At 49.0% G+C, this 25922-nt stretch overlaps 1 protein-coding gene and 3 long non-coding RNA genes across 15 annotated transcripts; 2 read left to right on the forward strand and 2 right to left on the reverse strand.

Annotated features, from left to right (window-relative positions):
- The first annotated feature begins 103 nt into the window (after nt 1–103).
- LOC308231363 lies at nt 104–10775 on the forward strand. 2 transcript variants are annotated; one of them, XR_013958660.1, is made up of 3 exons: nt 104–1841; nt 2326–3129; nt 5804–10775. It is a non-coding gene; the product is annotated as an uncharacterized lncRNA (long non-coding RNA). The 2 variants fall into 2 exon arrangements; XR_013958661.1 differs by having other exon boundaries at nt 104–916; nt 1006–3129.
- Nucleotides 3145–11872, reverse strand: LOC308231359. Its single transcript, XR_013958655.1, has 3 exons — nt 11733–11872; nt 10785–10970; nt 3145–5927 (listed from the first exon to the last, which is right to left on the reverse strand). It is a non-coding gene; the product is annotated as an uncharacterized lncRNA (long non-coding RNA).
- A 19-nt stretch (nt 11873–11891) lies between these two features.
- LOC308231352 (proline-serine-threonine phosphatase-interacting protein 2-like) lies at nt 11892–24001 on the forward strand. Of its 10 annotated transcripts, none has more exons than XM_080636646.1 (9): nt 11952–11994; nt 12768–13190; nt 13995–14164; nt 15021–15083; nt 15568–15666; nt 15867–15912; nt 16279–16358; nt 17631–17681; nt 19031–24001. In XM_080636646.1, the coding sequence occupies exons 3-9, from the start codon at nt 14075–14077 to the stop codon at nt 19241–19243; spliced, it is 642 nt and encodes a 213-aa protein (XP_080492772.1). In that variant the 5' UTR covers nt 11952–11994; nt 12768–13190; nt 13995–14074; the 3' UTR covers nt 19244–24001. The 10 variants fall into 10 exon arrangements, with proteins under 10 accessions (XP_080492776.1, XP_080492772.1, XP_080492774.1 ...); XM_080636648.1 differs by having other exon boundaries at nt 11965–11994; nt 13073–13190; XM_080636644.1 differs by lacking the exon at nt 11952–11994 and having other exon boundaries at nt 12063–12959; nt 13073–13190.
- On the reverse strand, nt 18049–25099 carry LOC308231360. 2 transcript variants are annotated; one of them, XR_013958656.1, is made up of 3 exons: nt 24959–25099; nt 24011–24196; nt 18049–19154 (listed from the first exon to the last, which is right to left on the reverse strand). It is a non-coding gene; the product is annotated as an uncharacterized lncRNA (long non-coding RNA). The 2 variants fall into 2 exon arrangements; XR_013958657.1 differs by having other exon boundaries at nt 24011–24193; nt 24959–25097.
- Between the last annotated feature and the right edge of the window lie 823 nt (nt 25100–25922).

A 25922-nucleotide genomic window follows, 5' to 3' on the forward strand; every position in this document is an offset into this window, starting at 1 on the left:
TGCTGCAGAGCAGGCCCAAGGTGTGGGGAGACGGTGGGGATCGGCTCTGGGTGAGGTTCCTCCGGTCCTCGTCCGGGCTGGCCCTGCGGCCTCCGAGCTGTGGTGGTCCAGTGAGCTTAGAGAGGGGGAAGGAGTCTGTGGGGTTGTTACACGCCATGGGGGCGTTCATCAGCACTTTGTCTTGTGTTCGGGGCTTTTCCTGAGTGGGTTTAAAGCGGCAGAGAGGGTGTCAGCTCTAGGCCATGTTTGTCTCCGTGTTTGTTTGTCTGCTGCTGGAAGCAGTTAGATCGGGGGGTGTGTGCCTATCTAAAAAGACACATCCCATCCCTGGCAGTGTTCAAGGCCAGGCTGGACAGGGCTGAGCGCAACCTGGTCTAGTGGAAGGTGTCCCTGCCTGGGTTTCAGTAGTTTGTGGAATGATCTGAACTGAACTATCTTGCCTCAGAGCCGGGTCAAATTGGAAATGTTTCTCTTTATTGCCAAACCTCTTCCGTGTTGTACACTGCACCACAGAGAGCGGTGCCAGTGAAGTCCTGGCTGTCAAAGCCCTTTGAGAATAAACTGGTGAATTAATTGACCACTCTTCTGTAAAACAAGGGTCAGATCTAAGTGTCAGCTATGGCTGCGATTGCAGAACAAGTTTTATTTTGTGGCTGTGGTTCCATGATTTTAGTTGGTGGCAGGGCATGGCTGGAGCCACGCATGAAGTGACTGTGCTTGCTTGAAGAACTTCTTGATACTAGATTTTTTACAGTGAAAAGTGGCCCCCAGCAGGACTGACCCTCACATAGGCAATGCTGCTTGGATGCCGCTTCAGAAGTCCTGCTGCTTTTTTATGTTTCTGGAAATGGAGGCGTGCTATGGGATCACTTTGATGCAGCTACAACAGTTGATTTGTGCAATGGAGTCTTTTCATGTATGTGTGTATGTGTATATATATATATTCACATATATATTTGTATATATAAATCTCTCTCTATACAGGAAACTTTCTTTTCTTCGCAGAGATAGACAGTGCGAGACAAGGTTTCACAAACCCTTTGAAAAGAAGCAAAGAAAATGAAGGAATTCAGGGAAAAGCAAAAACTGAATCGAAAGAAGGTCAGGGTGTCAATCCATCACCATCCTTGGTGATGGATCCTGGTTCCTGGCTCGTGCTTCCCACCATGCCCCAGTCCCCTGCTGGAAGGCGCCGCTGCTTCAAGGATGCCTGCTGCTGCTGGGAAGTCCTGAGCTCCTTCCTATGTGTTGCAACTCTGCTGCTGAACCTCTGACTTCCTTCTTCTGACCGTCATATCTTCTCCTTTGGGTGTCTTTTGGGGCCGGCTATCGCAGGGGCTCAGCTCCAGAGACTCCAGCCTCAACCACGAATGGTCTTAAAGCATATATGCATATATCTCATATATAGAGTGTTGCATGATGTCCATAGGGTTTTCTAAAAATGGCAAGCCTTTTAACCTCTTCTGGCTTGAGATTCCTTTGTCTGGAAGATGAGGGAAAACTGCTGTAATTTTGGACCTAGCAGAAGGGAGTGGGCTTCCCAATTTTCCTAGATTATATGGAGATGATACTGCACTATATATTGGTTCCTTTGCATAGACAGGTGGAGGCTTATCTAGAAGTATAAAAGGTGGGTTTTGTGAAGATGCTTTAGGTGGACATAGGTCCTTACGGCCATCTGAGTTTGGCTTGTGCCTCTTCCTTTCCTAAGCCACATGGTCCATCGTGGAGCTTTGATGGTCACTGATGTGTTGACACTGGCTCTGTTGTCTTCACAGATAGAGCTGATAATGGAGGCGATTCACAAAACCAGGAATCTGCAGTACGACAAGACCATGGAGGTAAAGCAAACATGCTGCTCTTTCTTGCTATATGGTTTAACACTGCTAACACACACGCAGAGTGCTGGCGCAGTCTTAAATATGAGAGTCTTCCTCTGCTGCAACTCCTGCAGACACTACATCAAGAGTTGCAGCAGAGGAAGACCGTCACATTTAAGTCTGCATAGCGTGCTGTGAAAAACTGAAGAGTACACCAGGGACATGGCTGGTAGCAGCCTTGCACGGTTGGATAAGAGTGATTTGGATGTCAAGGACTCGATTGCTATGAGCTTTTCATGCCAAATGAAGAGCAGCTTGTCTTGTGAGGTCTGTTTTACCCAAGCAGCAGGGCACTGGGGGCCTTGTGTGCTGTCCCCTGCTCTGCAGGCACCCTGTGGCCACCTCTTCACTTGGAGGCTGTTTTCCTCCAGAGCTACCTGCATGAGCTGTATTAGCAACTCATTGCTTGCTAACAGGCTCCTGTCCTGTTTGTTGGCTCTCCTAGGCCAAGCGCTTTTATGAGCACTGCTGCAGGCATAAGGATGAGGCGGAACAAGCCGTACTCCACAACACAAACGTGGTTACACAGAAGCAGCAGGAGAAGGTATAGAGAGATGGGTGGCCATGGGGCAGGATGAGGAAGGGTGTATGTTCTTGGAGCTCTCCTGCTCCATAACTCTTCTCCCAGCTCTGGCTTTGGGGGTTAGATGGGGTTGGGCTGGCAATGTTCTCTAGCTGGGCTTCAATACCATTGGCGATGAAGGTCGTATCTCCTCTAGCTTTCTTCTCTCTCCCATTTTTGGCAGCTGTTCCTCAAGCTGGCTCAAACGAATTCAACACCAGAGGACTCTGGTGAGTGTGGAAAGGCAGGATTTGAAGGGTGACGGGAGTGTTTCCTGGGGCAGGGGGTGTGAAGTCATGGCATGGCTCTTGAGTGAGCTCCAGCTCCTGCGTCAGGGCTGGCTCCTCAGGAGCTCATGCCCAACATAGCAGAAGTGGAGAAGCCTGCATAGCCCTACCAAGGTTGTTCCCACCATTTCCCTGTGGCATGACCCTCCATCTTGCTGCGCAGCTCTGCACTTCCTTGCAGTGCACATCCATAGCTGAGCTCACACATTACTGCTGCTTTCCTCCTGACGTCCCTGCCAATTCAGGTTTCATGTACTGCCTTCTAGCAAAGGGTCTTTTTAATCACTGTTAATCAGATGAGAGTGTGATTTCTCTCAAAGGCAGGAGTTACCAGCAGAGCGTTACCACACTGGAGAAGATCCGGGAAGAATGGCAGAAAGAGCATGTCAAAGCTTGTGAGGTAAAAGCCCCCAAAAGCTTTCACATAGCAGTGTGGTCCTCTCGACGTCCACTCCTGACTGCAGAGGTCCGGGATGGCACAGATCTGCCTTCTCTGTGCTGCCCTGGCAGTGATGCAGCAGGACGTGTTGCAGCTAACCCGGTGTGTGTCTTCAGCTTGCCTTCTGCATTTAAGGTTCCAGCACTTCAAGGTTTCCACTATTTTTTTTGGTCTTGTTTTTCCTTCCACTACCTTTTCAAATTAACAGAATCAAAGTAGTGACCTTTTGGCCCATTAACCTGCTTGTGCGTTTGGTGTGGCCATTATCCTGAACATCCGTGGTCATCCCTGGGTACTCAGTGACTTAAGGCCAGGGTATCCTACAGCCACGACACCACCTAGCAGACTCTGAGACTCTGAAGGACTTTAAATGAGTTTGCAGTGGAAGGTGCTGGCACACTGGGATGCAAGCTGGCTGAAGCAGTCTCCATGTGAAGCCAGTGTGCCAGCAGCCCTTCACCATGTATCTCACATGGTAGCATGGGAACCCCTCTGAGTGGATGTATCAGTCTAAAGCAGACTGTCACATAGCAAAATGATCTGAACAGGACTTCCAGCAAGTGCTAGGGAAGTCCAGAGTTGGTGGCGAGAGGACCACAATGCTGCTTTGCTGCTGACACGTGTCTCGTTATCTGTCTGTGATGCGTAACCAAGGGTCGAAGGAGGTGATCCGGCTCCTCTACTCTGCTCTCGTGAGACCTCACTTGGAGTACTGCATACAGTTCTGTTGTCCTCATCATAAAAAGGACGTGGATCTGTTGGGGCTAGTCCAGAGGAGGACCATGAGGATGACAAGGGGGCTGGAGCACCTCCCATAGGAAGACAGGCTGAGAGAGTAGCAGCTGTTCATCCTTGGAGAAGAAAAGGCTGCGTGGAGGCCTCCTAGCAGCTTCCAGTTTCTCAAAGGGGCCTACAAGGATGCTGGGGAGGGACTCTTCATTAGGGACTGTAGTGAAAGGACAAGGGGTAATGGCTTCAAACTTACACAGGAGAAGTTTAGGTTAGATACAAGGAAGAATTTCTCTACTGTGAAGGTGGTGAGGCACTGGAATGGGTTGCCCAAGGAAGTTGTGAATGCTCCATCCCTGGCAGCGTTCAAGGCCAGGTAGGAAGCAGTCTTGGGTGGCATGGTTTAGTGTGAGGTGTCCCTGCCCATGGCAGGAGGGTTGGAACTAGATGATCTTATGGTACTTTCCAACCCTAACTGTTTTATGATTCTGTGATTCTACGGACAGGGACGGCAAAAATGTCTGCTGTAAGCTTGCAAACAGTAAGTGATAACAAGTGCATATGTACATGTGGGATGGAAGGCTGTCTTTCAGGGAAATGTGTAAAGACTCATGAAATCGAGCTACACCAGGCAGCACCTTTCAAAAGATTTGGGCTTAAAGCTGCCTGGAAAAGGGATGGGCAGGAAAGAGAAAGAAGACAACCAGTCAAGACACGTTGCTTTCATAGATCCCCAATGCTTTTTTATTACTCCATAGTTGTGGGAGAGAAGTCAGCTGGGACTGCAGGACCATGGGGTACCTAGGGAACATGCAGTGCCTTCAGGAAGCTGGCTTCGTCTCCGCAGAGGTAGTGGTGTGCTGAGTGACCTCTTCCACATCAGTCCTGCAGACCTTCCTGACCTAAACACTCATCTTTGAAGTACCTGGGTGTGTAAAGGGATGACTTCTTCTCTGGACGAGGTCTTTTCCATCCTAGTTGGTTCTATGATTCTATGACTCATGGTTACTGTGTTTCTTGCAAAAGACCAACATCATCTGCTCCTTGCTGTGGACAGAGATCTTTGTAGTGGGATGAGAAGAGATCAGAATAGAGGAGACTTGCTATCTTCTTACAGGGCCGGTTTGTCTGTGTCGTTTCAGTTCTTTGAGACCCAGGAGTGCGAGCGGATCACCTATTTCCGCAGTGCCTTCTGGCTTCGTGTCAGCCCACCATGACGTGCCTTGGTATCAGGTCTCCATAAAGCCCAGGCTGGCCTAACCTCTTGCCTTCCCACCAGCTCTGGGAGTGCAGCTGGGAAGCACAGAGCCAGGGCACTGGGAGTCCCAGAGCCACGCAGATCCTCAGCTCTGTCTTTTCTACTGTGCAGGAGGGCACCTCTACCCACCCCGACCAGTGTGCCAGAATTACTTGCTTTATGTTGCTTCTGGCTCCACAGAAGAACTCTGCTTTTGCTCTTCCCCATCAGATCACGAGCTTTAGCTGTCTAAAGGGAATGGTTTAGGTGAAGTCCGGTCCCCCCTGAAATCTCCTGGGAAGCTGGACTCTGACTTTGGAGATAAAGTTTCACTAAGGAGAAGTTCTGATCGAAACCCTGTATGTAGGCATTTCTGGAGGTTAAGGATGTCCAAGCTTGGGATCCCACCATTCTCTGCAGTTGGGGCCTTTCCCTGATTCAGCACCATGGGCTATATGATTCCCTGTGGCACTTAGTGATGGAACTTGCTAAAATGCTTTGGTTGTTCAGCAAATCATAGAATCATAGAATCAAGACATCTCTTGCAGCCTCATCCACCACTGCCTCCCATCCCTTTAACACAGGTGGCCAGTGTTTCTGTCGTGTGTAGAGTCTTGTAATGAGCACTTCTCAGAAGCAGACCTAATTTTTTTGTGCTCTCTGTTTCAGGTGAGCCTGATAATGCCACAGTTGACAGCTACATCACTAGATGCTGTTGATCCTGTTTGTAGGTTCTCCAGGCAGAAGACACTGTTGGTCTGGCCACTGTGGTGGTGTTTCCCGTTACTCCCAGCTGTGAGAGAAACAGTGTTGTTTTCACATAATTGGGGATGGGGCTTTACAGTATTAAGCTTTAAGATCAATAGTAAGGCTTTGCAATAAGAAGGGTTTTCAATACTAGGTCTGGGGTTAAGTTCCTAAGGAAACGAAGGAAATGGTTCGAGGTATACTTATTCCAAAAGACACGCTCTGTGGTTAAAGACAGTGTCATCTCTAGATGAAAGACACACCCTGTGGTGAAAAAGAATGCTATCTACGTACAACCTATGCAACTAAACTAGTGCAGGCTGGTTAAACAGTAAGTTGCGGGAAATATTTATACCCAGAGTATTATGTCCAACCATACTGGCAATCACCTTGTCCTGGGTGGAGTGATGTTTGGTTTACAACTGCCTTTAATGGGTGGATCTCACCCAGTGCTTAGGGAAAATTGCTAGAAAGTAAAATTACGATGTTTAATGGTCACACGGAACCTGACTGTGGGGGTTTAGAGTGTGGTTGCGTAGCACTTGCTGTTGCAAGTGCTGGTGGGGAAGTAAGGCAAGTTCATGGCCTGGGGGCAGATGTGACAGGAGGGGATTCAATTGCTAGGTTTAGAATAGTGGCTTGGGAGCCAAAGAGCAACAAATATGGCCAGGCTGTGGACACCAGCATTCCTCCATCGGTGGGGACATGGACTGCACCAAAGAATCCTAAGATAGTGAATGTAATTGCAGTTAAAGATTTGAAGTAGATGTTTGAAATAGAAACAGGATATAGGAATACAAATGCCTGGGTAGAATGGGTCAAATATACAGTGAACAGTTTGAATAGAAGCAATTGTTATGCATGTGCTTCAGGGCGACCTGTGGCACAGGTAGTTCCTTTTCCATTAGGATGGACTTGAGACCGACAAGCAAAGATGTACATTATCGCACTGTACCAGGAAAAGGCTGCCTGGTGAAACAAAAACTGTAAGTCCCTCTTCACCCTTATTCCCTGCTCTGTGGTACAAAGACATCAGGGTGCCTCCTGATTTTGCTCCGCAGCATCTGGTAACCGTAAAGCTTGTCTCTCGTGACAGGCTGTGAATGCTACCAGGAGAATTCTAGGAGAATTAAAACCACAGGCAGATCTCACTGAGGACAATGCAGGAAACTACTCAGCGATAAAAATTCCCAGAGCAGAGTTAGGTTGGTACTGTGGGAAAAAAAAAAATCCCAAGGTCTGCACATGCTCCAAACTGGATGAGATCCTGCGCAATTGTTCAATTGGCAATTCCGTTTACCCTGGCATTTCAGAGGGAAACAAACTCCTCAAGGCATAGAGTAAAGAGAAGTATTTTAGGAACAGCCTATCTTTAGATAAAAAATGTGAAACTATGTTATTCGGAATGGAAGCGACATACAGGGCAATTCTTTACAGAAAGTGCAAAAACCAAAACGAGTGTAAATAAGAGAAAGGGGGAATTGTGAGAGAAACAGTGTTGTTTTCACATAACTGGGGATGGGCCTTTGCAATATTAAGGCTTTCCAATATTAGAGCTTTAAGATCAAGATTTGTCCTGGGTTCAGCAGTAGCAGTCATTTTTCTCCTTCTTAGTAGCTGGTGCAGCGCTGATGTTTTTGACTTTCGTCCTGGGAACAGCACTGATAACACCGATGGTTTTAGTTACTGCTCAAATGTTTAGTCCGACCAAGGACATTGTGAATCTCATGCTCTGCCAGGGAGGAGGGGAAGCCGGGAGGAAGCAGAGACAGGACACTTGACCCAAAAAACTAGCCAAAGAGGTATTCCATACCACAGCACATCATGCCCGGGATGTAACTGGGAGTTACCCGGAAGGGCTGGCTCACTGCTCGGTCAGGCTGGTTTCTGACGAGTGGTATTGTATTCTCTTCCCTTGTTATTTCCCTTATTATTATTATTATTGGTGGTAGCAGTAGTGGTTTGTGTTATACCTTAGTTACTGGGCTGTTCCTTCCTCAACCCGTGGCAGTTACATTCTTTCCATTCTCCTCCCCATCCCTCCGGGAGCGGGGGAGGGGGGGAAGAAAGGGCGGGGCTGGCGGGGAGTGGACTGTGTGGCTAACTGACAACAGGGTTTAAACCATGACATGTTAAGGCTTTGCAATATTAAGAGTTTTCAATCCTGGGGCTGGCGCTAAGTTACTGAGGGAACGAAACAAAGGGTTTGAGATCTAGTAACTCAAAAAGACACACTCTGTGGTTAAAGCCAATGTCATCTCTAGACGAAAGATTCACTCCGAGGTTAAAAAGAATACTCTCCATGTACAAACTAAGCCAGTGCAGGCTGGTTAAACAGTAAGTTGGGGTACCATATGTCTGCCACAGAGTTACAAAATTGAACCAGAAAAGGATTATGTGGTTAATAATGATGTGGTTAACAAGTGAGAGGAAAGGGAGTATAAAGTCGAGTACATGGAGGTATAAACAGAGGCGGGACAATTAGCATATAGATTATAAGCACTGAATAGGCTGTAAACCTTGGAGTACCCAACCAATGAGGAAACAAGGGAGGGAACTTGTGGATGGGATAGGAAATATAAATCATAGTTCTGCTTCTGCTGTGTGTGCCTACTTACTAGGATACCTGTTTTTGCAAAAACATTAATAAAGAGCTGTTTCACTGACGTGTCTACCTCGAGCTTAATTTTTTACCTAGAGACCATTTCTCACAGCAGCCACACAGAGCTGAAGTGCTTCTCCGTTCCAGCAAAGTATTTGAGGACTCAGATAATTATTCGCACATTCAGAAAGTGCCTATTACAAATCTGTGCCTTTGATCAGCTAACTGCTTGGACAGATATCCCATCTTCACACTCGGGGGAAGAAAAGGAATCTAAGTGATGGACCCAGACGCAGAGGCTATCTGTGTCAGAAAAAGTTTTTGATTTGAAGTTCTTCCAATGTGCAGCCATCTGGAAGAGGCTGGAGATAACCAAGAAGTCATACGTGCTGAGGGGACTGCTGCACAATGCTTTGGGAAACTGGCTTATGTTTAGGGCATATACATCCCACTCAGATCTCAGGTTAAGCTTTTCCCTGTTTCTAAAGTCCTTCATTAATGGTGATTAAACTTGCAATTTAGGGTCAATTTTGTCAATGTCTTCCAGGGAGCTTACTTAGAGGAGCACTAACAATACACTGCGTGCCTGGCCTAGCTGTAGATGTGCTCCAGGTTTAAGTGCTGATACTGGAAGCTGATTTGCATCTTGCCTGGTGCAGCAGTCCACAGCGCAGCTACCCAATGAGAGGCTGTGCTGCCACAAACCTTAACCCTGCAGTGTTGCTGAGGATCTGGAGAAGTTGCTCAGCTCTTCAACCACCTCTCCAATGAGGGGCTTGCAGATTTTTAGGTTCATGGTATCGCTCGTGCCTGGTAGGCTCTGCACACCCTCATTTGATTAACTTCTGGAAAAGAAGTCCCTTGGACTTGTTGTGACTATGTACCACTGGAAATAAACATAGTTATTAATGTTGGGCTGCAGCCCTGAAACTCATTTTCTGTCTGTATCTCCTCAAATTTCTTGGTTTTTTTGTTACCATGTACATGATCATGGCTTTGATTCAGAAGCTCATGTGCTGCAGGACTGCTGGTCTCTCTCATCTCCTCATGTGCAGCATTGCTAAAGAAGCTCTTCAGTACCTTATGACACAGGGATGGAGGATAAGGGGACCAGCACACAGTTCAGCTGTTTAAACCTGGTGCCAGGTGACTAACTCTGGAGCAGCAGGAGCTGCTAATGTATGCGTTCTTCAAGTTGAATCTGCGTGACTTCAGTGCATGTCTAAGCCAATGCGTGTCTTTCCTTGTGCGGAGAAGATGACAGTGAGCTTAAAGATCTCTCCTGCTGCATTACAACGGACTGTGCAAAGTGTACATGCCAAGGAATTGGCAGTCCATTTTCATTTCTGAAAGACCAAGTGTACAAATATTCCGCTGAAGGACCCTGCTGTAGTCTTAGTTCTCACATACATCTTTTAAGAGTAAGTTTTGAGACTTGCGTGGTGGCTATCTTTCTTCTGAAAGATGTCATACTCACTTTTTTGTCTAGGCTAGGGCTGGTACGCCTTCAAAGCACCCTAGGATGTTCAAGTTCCTTCTCCTGAGGGGAAGCCTACAAGAGCATATCCTTGCTCAGCCTTTACTTCCTACTTGCTCAATAGCAGGACAGGCTTGGGACAGAACACGCCAAGACTTTAGCCTCCCCCTGGGCCCCTAGAGTCAGGCTGAGTTTCCTCACAGGCCTCTCTAGAGGGGTCTGTCCTCCTCCCAGACACCCATAGAAGTGAAGGGCCTAACAAGAGACTCTGATAACCAGCTGCACAGCTCCTGCCTTCCCCCTACAGACACAGAGGCCGCAGCTGCTTTAATAAGAGAGAATAAGAAGTGGGATACAGGTAGCATGTAAATCTTATGTCCCTTCAGATGCTGGGCACCCTGCCTTCAGGCAAAATTACAGCTCTTCCTTCTTGGTCTTATGAGCTAACACATAAAGCACCACAAGAAAACAGCATTATTCATGAAGGAAGTTCACATGAGAACTTGCTGCATTTCCAGATACAGGCAGGGCCAGGCAGCTGGTACAAGGGTCAGTATCACGATGGCACTGCCTATAAACCCCCTGGTACCATGAGATGGCCAAGCTCCTCCTGCAGCCACAGGGCTTGCACAGTGCAGACCAGCCCTGTGCCTGCTCAGGGGATCACCAGCTCCATAACGTGCAATGGGCTCCTGGTCAGGATCACCTCTGCCTTGACCCATGCACAATGTACCTTTCCCACAGGTATTATAAATTACAGATGATGTTGATAACAAAGGGTCTTCTCAAGGCAAAAGTACAAGGCCTAAGAGAATGGACATTACCTGTTCAAGATCATTAGGTCCTCAAATTCAATGTCTTCTGCAAGGAGGGACTGGGCTCTGCAGGGTCTCATCCATCCGTCAGTGACGCCTGGTCTCCCAGGCTGAGCCTGGAGCCTCGCTGTGGCTGGAGATGCCTCAGGCAGTGCAGGACAGGCTGCCTCGCTCCAATGGCACTTCCAGGTCCTGCTACGGCACAAGTAGAAAGAAGAGACCTCACACTCCCCATCCTCGGTAGCAGGGGCTTGATTTCTCACCTCGCATTCACTCTAGCAGCAGCTTGTCCTCCCGACAGACTCTTAGAGAGCCACCTGGCCTTCTCCCAGACTCCTATGAAGGAGCCTGCCTCCCCACCCCCCTCCACCCCTGCGGCATTATAGCAGAGCCTGGCCCCTCTACAGGTCCCTGTAGGGGAACCGGGCCTCCTCCTACGCTCCTATAGCTGAGCCTTGCCTCCCTGCCAGTCCTTTTAGGGGAGCTTGGCCTCCTCCCAGGCTCCTATGGAGCAGCCTGCTCCTCCCTACCCCCCGCAGGGCATTATATGACAGCTTGGCCACTCCACAGGTCCGTGGAGGGGAACCTGGCCTCTCCTAGGCTTCCATAGATGAGCCTTGCCTCCCTGCCAGTCCTTATAGGGGGAGCCTGGCCACTCCCTTATAGAGAAGTTTGGATTCTTCCCCTGTTCCTAGAGATGATCCTGGCCTCCCATCCAGTCCTCAGCAGGGGAACCTAGCTTCCTTGCAGGCTCCTGTAGAGGAGCCCGGCTTCCACACAGCACTTTATAAAGGATTCTGTTCCCCCACTGGCGCTTGTAGGAGGGCCGATCCTCATCTCAAACACTTCCGGAACGGCCTGGCCTCCCAGCAAGATCCTACCGTGTAGTCCGACCTCCCCCCAGGCCCTTACTAAGGAGCCTAGCCGCCCCATGTCTGAGCCCATATCTGAGCCTACCCCAAGCCCGCTCCCCTCCTGACAGGAGACCTGCCTCACCCAGGCCGGGCCGGGCCGGGCCGGGCCAGGCCAGGCCAGGCCAGGCCAAGCGGCCAGGCCCTGCCGCCCAGGGCTGTGTTCTGCGTTGCTTCCTTCCAAGCTTCACGTCACTTCCGTGCTGCTGACTGGAAGGGAGCGGGTAGGGGTGGTGTCAGCATCTCCCCCCACTTCCGCCTGCATCCGCCGTTGCCGCGGCTTGGTGGTGCTGCAGAGCAGGCCCAAGGTGTGGGGAGACGGTGGGGATCGGCTCTGGGTGAGGTTCCTCCGGTCCTCGTCCGGGCTGGCCCTGCGGCCTCCGAGCTGTGGTGGTCCAGTGAGCTTAGAGAGGGGGAAGGAGTCTGTGGGGTTGTTACACGCCATGGGGGCGTTCATCAGCACTTTGTCTTGTGTTCGGGGCTTTTCCTGAGTGGGTTTAAAGCAGCAGAGAGGGTGTCAGCTCTAGGCCATGTTTGTCTCCGTGTTTGTTTGTCTGCTGCTGGAAGCAGTTAGATCGGGGGGTGTGTGCCTATCTAAAAAGACACATCCCATCCCTGGCAGTGTTCAAGGCCAGGCTGGACAGGGCTGAGCGCAACCTGGTCTAGTGGAAGGTGTCCCTGCCTGGGTTTCAGTAGTTTGTGGAATGATCTGAACTGAACTATCTTGCCTCAGAGCCGGGTCAAATTGGAAATGTTTCTCTTTATTGCCAAACCTCTTCCGTGTTGTACACTGCACCACAGAGAGCGGTGCCAGTGAAGTCCTGGCTGTCAAAGCCCTTTGAGAATAAACTGGTGAATTAATTGACCACTCTTCTGTAAAACAAGGGTCAGATCTAAGTGTCAGCTATGGCTGCGATTGCAGAACAAGTTTTATTTTGTGGCTGTGGTTCCATGATTTTAGTTGGTGGCAGGGCATGGCTGGAGCCACGCATGAAGTCAGAGCAGACTCTCCCCACACAGGGCAGGTTTTATCTTTTCTTCAACATGGACTTCATTAGCACCGTGCTCATTCCCTCTTAAGCTGACACCACTGATACTGCATGCAGCAACGAGGATGGTACTCCTGCAAAGGAAGATGTTTTACATGTTTGGTGACAAATTGATCCTGCAAACTACTGTTTGAAGGCAGAATCTTAAATCCTTGAATACGTAGCTCTACTTCTATTCGAATACCTTAAGCTAAATGATCCTTGCTGTGACACATTCTTCTGAGGTATTGTGTGGTCTCTATTTCCCAAGTCCATGTACATGATTTGGGTGGTGGTGGGGTAGATGTGCAAATACATGTTCTTATATTATCAACCCTGTAACTGTGGGATCTTCCAGAGGTTCGTCTGCCCTGCGATGCATGTTTAACACTTGAATTTCTCAGACTTTTCTCGGCCCTGGCCAGGATTTAGGGACTATACTGCAATGCTTCTGCCACCTGAAAGGAGGTTGTGAGGTGGGTTTTGGTCTTGTTTCCTAAGTACCAAGAGACAGGACAACAGTAAATGACCTCAAGCTGCACCAGGTGTGGTTTAGACTCGATATGAGGAACAATTTCTTCCCCTAGAGGGTTGTCAAGCACTGGAACAGGCTGCCCAGGGCAGTGGTGCAGTCCCCATCCCTGGAGGTGTTTAGAAGATGTGCAGATGTGGCACTTTGGGACACGGTTTAGTGGTGGATTTGGCAGCACAGGGTAAACGGTTGGAGTCAATAATCTTAAAGGTCTTTTCCAGCCTAAATGATTCCACAGTTCTAATCAAAGCATCTACAAGACAATGCTTTGGACACCTTACATTGTCCGTCCCTTCATTTCCATGTACACATGGTGGGCAGCATCCCTACTCCGAGGGCTGGCACTCTGCTCTCCTGTGCTGAGTCCACTCTCTGCCGCAGCCACATTTGTCTGCTGCCCTGACCCTTGGTGAACCTCCCCAGCATGGCTCTGCTGTTGAAGCAGCTGGCTATTCATAGCTGTGGGTTTGAAACAGCTCTGGGGCTTGAATTGTGAACTACACTTCTCATTTTTCCCTCAGTGATCTTCCTGGGATGCTGTTCTGTGGTACGGCCACTCACTTTCAGCAGGGTGAGCTGAGGGTTTTTTAGCATCAGTTTTTCTGTGCCCCAGCTTGACTGTCTGCTAACCTGGGGCAACTCTTTGCTTCAGGTTGCTGTGTGTTGAAACCCGGCTGAATTCATTGGGGTGAGGGGCAGATGTGACTGTGCTTGCTTGAAGAACTTCCTGATACTAGATTTTTTACAGTGAAAGGTGGCCCCCAGCAGGACTGACCCTCACATAGGCAATGCTGCTTGGATGCCGCTTCAGAAGTCCTGCTGCTTTTTATGTTTCTGGAAATGGAGGCGTGCTATGGGATCACTTTGATGTCAGCTACAACAGTTGATTTGAGCAACGGAGTCTTTTCATGTATGTGTGTATGTATATATATATGCATATATTTATATTCGTATATATAAATCTCTCTCTATATAGGAAACTTTCTTTTCTTTGCAGAGATAGACAGTGTGGGACAAGGTCAGATCTAGCTTTCACAAACCCTTTGAAAAGAAGCAAAGAAAATGAAAGAATTCAGGGAAAAGCAAAAACTGAATCAGAAGAAGGTCAGGGTGTCGATCCATCACCATCCTTGGTGATGGATCCTGGCTCGTGCTTCCCACCATGCCCCAGGCCCCTGCTGGAAGGGGCCACTGCTTCAAGGATGCCTGCCGCTGCTGGGAAGTCCTGAGCTCCTTCCTATGTGCAGCAACTCTGCTGCTGAACCTCTGACTTCCTTCTTCTGACCGCCACATCTTCTCCTTTGGGTGTCTTTTGGGGCTGGCTATCGCAGGGGCTCAGCTCCAGAGACTCCAGCCTCAACCACGAATGGTCTTAAAGCATATATGCATATATCTCATATATAGAGTGTTGCATGATGTCCATAGGGTTTTCTAAAAATGGCAAGCCTTTTAACCTCTTCTGGCTTGAGATTCCTTTGTCTGGAAGATGAGGGAAAACTGCTGTAATTTTGGACCTAGCAGAAGGGAGTGGGCTTCCCAATTTTCCTAGATTATATGGAGATGATACTGCACTATATATTGGTTCCTTTGCATAGACAGGTGGAGGCTTATCTAGAAGTATAAAAGGTGGGTTTTGTGAAGATGCTTTAGGTGGACATAGGTCCTTACGGCCATCTGAGTTTGGCTTGTGCCTCTTCCTTTCCTAAGCCACATGGTCCATCGTGGAGCTTTGATGGTCACTGATGTGTTGACACTGGCTCTGTTGTCTTCACAGATACAGCTGATAATGGAGGCGATTCAAAAAACCAGGAATCTGCAGTACGACAAGACCATGGAGGTAAAGCAAACATGCTGCTCTTTCTTGCTATATGGTTTAACACTGCTAACACACACGCAGAGTGCTGGCACAGTCTTAAATATGAGGGTCTTCCTCTGCTGCAACTCCTGCAGACACTACATCAAGAGCTGCAGCAGAGGAAGACCGTCACATTTAAGTCTGCATAGCGTGCTGTGAAAAACTGAAGAGTACACCAGGGACATGGCTGGTAGCAGCCTTGCACGGTTGGATAAGAGTGATTTGGATGTCAAGGACTCGATTGCTATGAGCTTTTCATGCCAAATGAAGAGCAGCTTGTCTTGTGAGGTCTGTTTTACCCAAGCAGCAGGGCACTGGGGGCCTTGTGTGCTGTCCCCTGCTCTGCAGGCACCCTATGGCCACCTCTTCACTTGGAGGCTGTTTTCCTCCAGAGCTACCTGCATGAGCTGTATTAGCAACTCATTGCTTGCTAACAGGCTCCTGTCCTGTTTGTTGGCTCTCCTAGGCCAAGCGCTTTTATGAGCACTGCTGCAGGCATAAGGATGAGGCGGAACAAGCCGTACCCCACAACACAAACGTGGTTACACAGAAGCAGCAGGAGAAGGTATAGAGAGATGGGTGGCCATGGGGCAGGAGGATGAAGGGTGTATGTTCTTGGAGCTGTCCTGCTCCATAACTCTTCTCCCAGCTCTGGCTTTGGGGGTGAGATGGAAGGGCTGGCAATGTTCTCTAGTTGAGCTTCAATACCGTTGGCAATGAAGGTCGTATCTCCTCTAGCTTTCTTCTCTTTCCCATTTTTGGCAGCTGTTCCTCAAGCTGGCTCAAACGAAATCAACACCAGAGGACTCTGGTGAGTGTGGAAAGGCAGGATTTGAAGGATGAGGGGAGTGTTTCTTGGGGAGGCAGTGGCATGGCTCTTGAGTGAGCTCCAGCTCCTGCGTCAGGGCTGGCTCCACAGAAACTCATGCCCAACATAGCAGAAGTGGAGAAGCCTGCATAGCCCTACCAAGGTTGTTCCCACCATTTCCCTGTGGCATGACCCTCCACCTTGCTGCACAGCTCTGCACTTCCTTACAGTGCACATCCATAGCTGAGCTCACACATTACTGCTGCTTTCTCCCTGATGTCCCTGTCAATTCAGGTTTCATGTACTGCCTTCCAGCAAAGGGTCTTTTTAATCAGTGTTAATCAGATGAGAGTGTGATTTCTCTCAAAGGCAGGAGTTACCAGCAGAGCATTACCACACTGGAGAAGATCCGGGAAGAATGGCAGAAAGAGCATGTCAAAGCTTGTGAGGTAAAAGCCCCCAAAAGCTTTCACATAGCAGTGTGGTCCTCTCGACGTGCACTCCTGACTGCAGAGGTCCGGGATGGCACAGATCTGCCTTCTCTGTGCTGCCCTGGCAGTGATGCAGCAGGACGTGTTGCAGCTAACCCGGTGTGTGTCTTCAGCTTGCCTTCTGCATTTAAGGTTCCAGCACTTCAAGGTTTCCACTATTTTTTTTGGTCTTGTTTTTCCTTCCACTACCTTTTCAAATTAACAGAATCAAAGTAGTGACCTTTTGGCCCATTAACCTGCTTGTGCGTTTGGTGTGGCCATTATCCTGAACATCCGTGGTCATCCCTGGGTACTCAGTGACTTAAGGCCAGTGTGTCCTACAGCCACGACACCACCTAGCAGACTCTGAGACTCTGAAGGACTTTAAATGAGTTTGCAGTGGAAGGTGCTGGCACACTGGGATGCAAGCTGGCTGAAGCAGTCTCCATGTGAAGCCAGTGTGCCAGCAGCCCTTCACCATGTATCTCACATGGTAGCATGGGAACCCCTCTGAGTGGATGTATCAGTCCAAACAGACTGTCACATAGCAAAATGGTCTAAACAGGACTTCCAGCAAGTGCTAGGGAAGTCCAGAGTTGGTGGCGAGAGGACCAAAATGCTGCTCTGCTGCTGACACGTGTCTCATTATCTGTCTGTGATGCGTAACCAAGGGTCAAAGGAGGTGATCCGGCTCCTCTACCATGCTCTCGTGAGACCTCACTTGGAGTACTGCATACAGTTCTGTTGTCCTCATCATAAAAAGGACGTGGAGCTGTTGGGGCTAGTCCAGAGAAGGACCATGAGGATGACAAGGGGGCTGGAGCACCTCCCATAGGAAGACAGGCTGAGAAAGTTGCAGCTGTTCATTCTGGAGAAGAGAAGGCTGCGTGGAGGCCTCCTAGCAGCTTCCAGTATCTGAAAAGGGCCTACAAGGATGCTGGGGAGGGACTCTTCATTAGGGACTGTAGTGAAAGGACAAGGGGTAATGGCTTCAAACTTACACAGGAGAAGTTTAGGTTAGATACAAGGAAGAATTTCTCTACTGTGAAGGTGGTGAGGCACTGGAATGGGTGGCCCAAGGAAGTTGTGAATGCTCCATCCCTGGCAGCGTTCAAGGCCAGGCTGGACGCAGTCTTGGGTGGCATGGTTTAGTGTGAGGTGTCCCTGCCCATGGCAGGAGGGTTGGAACTAGATGATCTTATGGTACTTTCCAACACTAACTATTCTATGATTCTCTTATTCTACGGACAGGAACTGCAGAGGTTGCGGTTTTATCCCATGTCTGCTGCAAGCTTGCAAACAGTAAGTGATAACAAGTGCATATGTACATGTGGGATGAAAGGACGTCTTTCAGGCTCATGAAATTGAGCTATACCAGACAGCACATTTCAAAAGATATGGGCTTAAAGCTGCTTGGAAAAGGGATGGGCAGGAAAGAGAGAGAAGACAAACCAGTCAAGACACTTTGCTTTCATAGATCCCCAATGCTTTTTTATTGCTCCATAGTTGTGGGAGAGAAGTCAGCTGGGACTGCAGGACCATGGGGTACCTAGGGAACATGCAGTGCCTTCAGGAAGCTGGCTTCGTCTCCGCAGAGGTAGTGGTGTGCTGAGTGACCTCTTCCACATCGGTCCTGCAGACTTTCCTGACCTAAACACTCATCTTTGAAGTACCTGGGTGTGTAAAGGGATGACTTCTTCTCTGGACGAGGTCTTTTCCAACCTAGTTGGTTCTATGATTCTATGACTCATGGTTACTGTGTTTCTTGCAGAAGACCAACATCATCTGCTCCTTGCTGTGGACAGAGATCTTTGTAGTGGGATGAGAAGAGATCAGAATAGAGGAGACTTGCTATCTTCTTACAGGGCCGGTTTGTCTGTGTCGTTTCAGTACTTTGAGACCCAGGAGTGCGAGCAGATCAACTATTTCTGCAATGCCCTCTGGCTTCGTGTCAGCCCACCATGACGTGCCTTGGTATCAGGTCTCCATAAAGCCCAGGCTGGCCTAACCTCTTGCCTTCCCACCAGCTCTGGGAGTGCAGCTGGGAAGCACAGAGCCAGGGCACTGGGAGTCCCAGAGCCACGCAGATCCTCAGCTCTGTCTTTTCTACTGTGCAGGAGGGCACCTCTACCCACCCCGACCAGTGTGCCAGAATTACTTGCTTTATGTTGCTTCTGGCTCCACAGAAGAACTCTGCTTTTGCTCTTCCCCATCAGATCACGAGCTTTAGCTGTCTAACGGGAATGGTTTAGGTGAAGTCCGGTTCCCCCTGAAATCTCCTGGGAAGCTGGACTCTGACTTTGGAGATAAGGTTTCAATAAGAAGTTCTGATCGAAACCCTGTATGTAGGCATTTCTGGAGGTTAAGGATGCCCAAGCTTGGGATCCCACCATTCTCTGCAGTTTGGGCCTTTCCCTGAATCAGCACCATGGGCTATATGATTCCCTGTGGCACTTAGTGACGGAACTTGCTAAAATGCTTTGGTTGTTCAGCAAATCATAGAATCATAGAATCAAGACATCTCTTGCAGCCTCATCCACCACTGCCTCCCATCCCTTTAACACAGGTGGCCAGTGTTTCTGTCGTGTGTAGGGTCTTGTAATGAGCACTTCTCAGAAGCAGACCTAATTTTTTTGTGCTCTCTGTTTCAGGTGAGCCTGATAATGCCACAGTTGACAGCTACATCACTAGATGCTGTTGATCCTGTTTGTAGGTTCTCCAGGCAGAAGACACTGTTGGTCTGGCCACTGTGGTGGTGTTTCCCGTTACTCCCAGCTGTGAGAGAAACAGTGTTGTTTTCACATAATTGGGGATGGGGCTTTACAGTATTAAGCTTTAAGATCAATAGTAAGGCTTTGCAATAAGAAGGGTTTTCAATACTAGGTCTGGGGTTAAGTTCCTAAGGAAACGAAGGAAATGGTTCGAGGTATACTTATTCCAAAAGACACGCTCTGTGGTTAAAGACAGTGTCATCTCTAGATGAAAGACACACCCTGTGGTGAAAAAGAATGCTATCTACGTACAACCTATGCAACTAAACTAGTGCAGGCTGGTTAAACAGTAAGTTGCGGGAAATATTTATACCCAGAGTATTATGTCCAACCATACTGGCAATCACCTTGTCCTGGGTGGAGTGATGTTTGGTTTACAACTGCCTTTAATGGGTGGATCTCACCCAGTGCTTAGGGAAAATTGCTAGAAAGTAAAATTACGATGTTTAATGGTCACACGGAACCTGACTGTGGGGGTTTAGAGTGTGGTTGCGTAGCACTTGCTGTTGCAAGTGCTGGTGGGGAAGTAAGGCAAGTTCATGGCCTGGGGGCAGATGTGACAGGAGGGGATTCAATTGCTAGGTTTAGAATAGTGGCTTGGGAGCCAAAGAGCAACAAATATGGCCAGGCTGTGGACACCAGCATTCCTCCATCGGTGGGGACATGGACTGCACCAAAGAATCCTAAGATAGTGAATGTAATTGCAGTTAAAGATTTGAAGTAGATGTTTGAAATAGAAACAGGATATAGGAATACAAATGCCTGGGTAGAATGGGTCAAATATACAGTGAACAGTTTGAATAGAAGCAATTGTTATGCATGTGCTTCAGGGCGACCTGTGGCACAGGTAGTTCCTTTTCCATTAGGATGGACTTGAGACCGACAAGCAAAGATGTACATTATCGCACTGTACCAGGAAAAGGCTGCCTGGTGAAACAAAACCTGTTAGTCCCTCTTCACCCTTATTCCCTGCTCTGTGGTACAAAGACATCAGGGTGCCTCCTGATTTTGCTCCGCAGCATCTGGTAACCGTAAAGCTTGTCTCTCGTGACAGGCTGTGAATGCTACCAGGAGAATTCTAGGAGAATTAAAACCACAGGCAGATCTCACTGAGGACAATGCAGGAAACTACTCAGCGATAAAAATTCCCAGAGCAGAGTTAGGTTGGTACTGTGGGAAAAAAAAAAATCCCAAGGTCTGCACATGCTCCAAACTGGATGAGATCCTGCGCAATTGTTCAATTGGCAATTCCGTTTACCCTGGCATTTCAGAGGGAAACAAACTCCTCAAGGCATAGAGTAAAGAGAAGTATTTTAGGAACAGCCTATCTTTAGATAAAAAATGTGAAACTATGTTATTCGGAATGGAAGCGACATACAGGGCAATTCTTTACAGAAAGTGCAAAAACCAAAACGAGTGTAAATAAGAGAAAGGGGGAATTGTGAGAGAAACAGTGTTGTTTTCACATAACTGGGGATGGGCCTTTGCAATATTAAGGCTTTCCAATATTAGAGCTTTAAGATCAAGATTTGTCCTGGGTTCAGCAGTAGCAGTCATTTTTCTCCTTCTTAGTAGCTGGTGCAGCGCTGATGTTTTTGACTTTCGTCCTGGGAACAGCACTGATAACACCGATGGTTTTAGTTACTGCTCAAATGTTTAGTCCGACCAAGGACATTGTGAATCTCATGCTCTGCCAGGGAGGAGGGGAAGCCGGGAGGAAGCAGAGACAGGACACTTGACCCAAAAAACTAGCCAAAGAGGTATTCCATACCACAGCACATCATGCCCGGGATGTAACTGGGAGTTACCCGGAAGGGCTGGCTCACTGCTCGGTCAGGCTGGTTTCTGACGAGTGGTATTGTATTCTCTTCCCTTGTTATTTCCCTTATTATTATTATTATTGGTGGTAGCAGTAGTGGTTTGTGTTATACCTTAGTTACTGGGCTGTTCCTTCCTCAACCCGTGGCAGTTACATTCTTTCCATTCTCCTCCCCATCCCTCCGGGAGCGGGGGAGGGGGGGAAGAAAGGGCGGGGCTGGCGGGGAGTGGACTGTGTGGCTAACTGACAACAGGGTTTAAACCATGACATGTTAAGGCTTTGCAATATTAAGAGTTTTCAATCCTGGGGCTGGCGCTAAGTTACTGAGGGAACGAAACAAAGGGTTTGAGATCTAGTAACTCAAAAAGACACACTCTGTGGTTAAAGCCAATGTCATCTCTAGACGAAAGATTCACTCCGAGGTTAAAAAGAATACTCTCCATGTACAAACTAAGCCAGTGCAGGCTGGTTAAACAGTAAGTTGGGGTACCATATGTCTGCCACAGAGTTACAAAATTGAACCAGAAAAGGATTATGTGGTTAATAATGATGTGGTTAACAAGTGAGAGGAAAGGGAGTATAAAGTCGAGTACATGGAGGTATAAACAGAGGCGGGACAATTAGCATATAGATTATAAGCACTGAATAGGCTGTAAACCTTGGAGTACCCAACCAATGAGGAAACAAGGGAGGGAACTTGTGGATGGGATAGGAAATATAAATCATAGTTCTGCTTCTGCTGTGTGTGCCTACTTACTAGGATACCTGTTTTTGCAAAAACATTAATAAAGAGCTGTTTCACTGACGTGTCTACCTCGAGCTTAATTTTTTACCTAGAGACCATTTCTCACAGCAGCCACACAGAGCTGAAGTGCTTCTCCGTTCCAGCAAAGTATTTGAGGACTCAGATAATTATTCGCACATTCAGAAAGTGCCTATTACAAATCTGTGCTTTTGATCAGCTAACTGCTTGGACAGATATCCCATCTTCACACTCGGGGGAAGAAAAGGAATCTAAGTGATGGACCCAGACGCAGAGGCTATCTGTGTCAGAAAAAGTTTTTGATTTGAAGTTCTTCCAATGTGCAGCCATCTGGAAGAGGCTGGAGATAACCAAGAAGTCATACGTGCTGAGGGGACTGCTGCACAATGCTTTGGGAAACTGGCTTATGTTTAGGGCATATACATCCCACTCAGATCTCAGGTTAAGCTTTTCCCTGTTTCTAAAGTCCTTCATTAATGGTGATTAAACTTGCAATTTAGGGTCAATTTTGTCAATGTCTTCCAGGGAGCTTACTTAGAGGAGCACTAACAATACACTGCGTGCCTGGCCTAGCTGTAGATGTGCTCCAGGTTTAAGTGCTGATACTGGAAGCTGATTTGCATCTTGCCTGGTGCAGCAGTCCACAGCGCAGCTACCCAATGAGAGGCTGTGCTGCCACAAACCTTAACCCTGCAGTGTTGCTGAGGATCTGGAGAAGTTGCTCAGCTCTTCAACCACCTCTCCAATGAGGGGCTTGCAGATTTTTAGGTTCATGGTATCGCTCGTGCCTGGTAGGCTCTGCACACCCTCATTTGATTAACTTCTGGAAAAGAAGTCCCTTGGACTTGTTGTGACTATGTACCACTGGAAATAAACATAGTTATTAATGTTGGGCTGCAGCCCTGAAACTCATTTTCTGTCTGTATCTCCTCAAATTTCTTGGTTTTTTTGTTACCATGTACATGATCATGGCTTTGATTCAGAAGCTCATGTGCTGCAGGGCTGCTGGTCTCTCTCATCTCCTCATGTGCAGCATTGCTAAAGAAGCTCTTCAGTACCTTATGACACAGGGATGGAGGATAAGGGGACCAGCACACAGTTCAGCTGTTTAAACCTGGTGCCAGGTGACTAACTCTGGAGCAGCAGGAGCTGCTAATGTATGCGTTCTTCAAGTTGAATCTGCGTGACTTCAGTGCATGTCTAAGCCAATGCGTGTCTTTCCTTGTGCGGAGAAGATGACAGTGAGCTTAAAGATCTCTCCTGCTGCATTACAACGGACTGTGCAAAGTGCACATGCCAAGGAATCGGTGTCAATTTTCAGTTCTGAAAGACCAAGTGTACAAATATTCCGCTGAAGGACCCTGCTGTAGTCTTAGTTCTCACATACATCTTTTAAGAGTAAGTTTTGAGACTTGCGTGGTGGCTATCTTTCTTCTGAAAGATGTCATACTCACTTTTTTGTCTAGGCTAGGGCTGGTACGCCTTCAAAGCACCCTAGGATGTTCAAGTTCCTTCTCCTGAGGGGAAGCCTACAAGAGCATATCCTTGCTCAGCCTTTACTTCCTACTTGCTCAATAGCAGGACAGGCTTGGGACAGAACACGCCAAGACTTTAGCCTCCCCCTGGGCCCCTAGAGTCAGGCTGAGTTTCCTCACAGGCCTCTCTAGAGGGGTCTGTCCTCCTCCCAGACACCCATAGAAGTGAAGGGCCTAACAAGAGACTCTGATAACCAGCTGCACAGCTCCTGCCTTCCCCCTACAGACACAGAGGCCGCAGCTGCTTTAATAAGAGAGAATAAGAAGTGGGATACAGGTAGCATGTAAATCTTATGTCCCTTCAGATGCTGGGCACCCTGCCTTCAGGCAAAATTACAGCTCTTCCTTCTTGGTCTTATGAGCTAACACATAAAGCACCACAAGAAAACAGCATTATTCATGAAGGAAGTTCACATGAGAACTTGCTGCATTTCCAGATACAGGCAGGGCCAGGCAGCTGGTACAAGGGTCAGTATCACGATGGCACTGCCTATAAACCCCCTGGTACCATGAGATGGCCAAGCTCCTCCTGCAGCCACAGGGCTTGCACAGTGCAGACCAGCCCTGTGCCTGCTCAGGGGATCACCAGCTCCATAACGTGCAATGGGCTCCTGGTCAGGATCACCTCTGCCTTGACCCATGCACAATGTACCTTTCCCACAGGTATTATAAATTACAGATGATGTTGATAACAAAGGGTCTTCTCAAGGCAAAAGTACAAGGCCTAAGAGAATGGACATTACCTGTTCAAGATCATTAGGTCCTCAAATTCAATGTCTTCTGCAAGGAGGGACTGGGCTCTGCAGGGTCTCATCCATCCGTCAGTGACGCCTGGTCTCCCAGGCTGAGCCTGGAGCCTCGCTGTGGCTGGAGATGCCTCAGGCAGTGCAGGACAGGCTGCCTCGCTCCAATGGCACTTCCAGGTCCTGCTACGGCACAAGTAGAAAGAAGAGACCTCACACTCCCCATCCTCGGTAGCAGGGGCTTGATTTCTCACCTCGCATTCACTCTAGCAGCAGCTTGTCCTCCCGACAGACTCTTAGAGAGCCACCTGGCCTTCTCCCAGACTCCTATGAAGGAGCCTGCCTCCCCACCCCCCTCCACCCCTGCGGCATTATAGCAGAGCCTGGCCCCTCTACAGGTCCCTGTAGGGGAACCGGGCCTCCTCCTACGCTCCTATAGCTGAGCCTTGCCTCCCTGCCAGTCCTTTTAGGGGAGCTTGGCCTCCTCCCAGGCTCCTATGGAGCAGCCTGCTCCTCCCTACCCCCCGCAGGGCATTATATGACAGCTTGGCCACTCCACAGGTCCGTGGAGGGGAACCTGGCCTCTCCTAGGCTTCCATAGATGAGCCTTGCCTCCCTGCCAGTCCTTATAGGGGGAGCCTGGCCACTCCCTTATAGAGAAGTTTGGATTCTTCCCCTGTTCCTAGAGATGATCCTGGCCTCCCATCCAGTCCTCAGCAGGGGAACCTAGCTTCCTTGCAGGCTCCTGTAGAGGAGCCCGGCTTCCACACAGCACTTTATAAAGGATTCTGTTCCCCCACTGGCGCTTGTAGGAGGGCCGATCCTCATCTCAAACACTTCCGGAACGGCCTGGCCTCCCAGCAAGATCCTACCGTGTAGTCCGACCTCCCCCCAGGCCCTTACTAAGGAGCCTAGCCGCCCCATGTCTGAGCCCATATCTGAGCCTACCCCAAGCCCGCTCCCCTCCTGACAGGAGACCTGCCTCACCCAGGCCGGGCCGGGCCGGGCCGGGCCAGGCCAGGCCAGGCCAGGCCAAGCGGCCAGGCCCTGCCGCCCAGGGCTGTGTTCTGCGTTGCTTCCTTCCAAGCTTCACGTCACTTCCGTGCTGCTGACTGGAAGGGAGCGGGTAGGGGTGGTGTCAGCATCTCCCCCCACTTCCGCCTGCATCCGCCGTTGCCGCGGCTTGGTGGTGCTGCAGAGCAGGCCCAAGGTGTGGGGAGACGGTGGGGATCGGCTCTGGGTGAGGTTCCTCCGGTCCTCGTCCGGGCTGGCCCTGCGGCCTCCGAGCTGTGGTGGTCCAGTGAGCTTAGAGAGGGGGAAGGAGTCTGTGGGGTTGTTACACGCCATGGGGGCGTTCATCAGCACTTTGTCTTGTGTTCGGGGCTTTTCCTGAGTGGGTTTAAAGCAGCAGAGAGGGTGTCAGCTCTAGGCCATGTTTGTCTCCGTGTTTGTTTGTCTGCTGCTGGAAGCAGTTAGATCGGGGGGTGTGTGCCTATCTAAAAAGACACATCCCATCCCTGGCAGTGTTCAAGGCCAGGCTGGACAGGGCTGAGCGCAACCTGGTCTAGTGGAAGGTGTCCCTGCCTGGGTTTCAGTAGTTTGTGGAATGATCTGAACTGAACTATCTTGCCTCAGAGCCGGGTCAAATTGGAAATGTTTCTCTTTATTGCCAAACCTCTTCCGTGTTGTACACTGCACCACAGAGAGCGGTGCCAGTGAAGTCCTGGCTGTCAAAGCCCTTTGAGAATAAACTGGTGAATTAATTGACCACTCTTCTGTAAAACAAGGGTCAGATCTAAGTGTCAGCTATGGCTGCGATTGCAGAACAAGTTTTATTTTGTGGCTGTGGTTCCATGATTTTAGTTGGTGGCAGGGCATGGCTGGAGCCACGCATGAAGTCAGAGCAGACTCT

This window comes from Psittacula echo, assembly GCF_963264785.1.
Source record: "Psittacula echo genome assembly, chromosome: Z".
In the NCBI taxonomy this organism is placed as follows: domain Eukaryota; kingdom Metazoa; phylum Chordata; class Aves; order Psittaciformes; family Psittacidae; genus Psittacula; species Psittacula echo.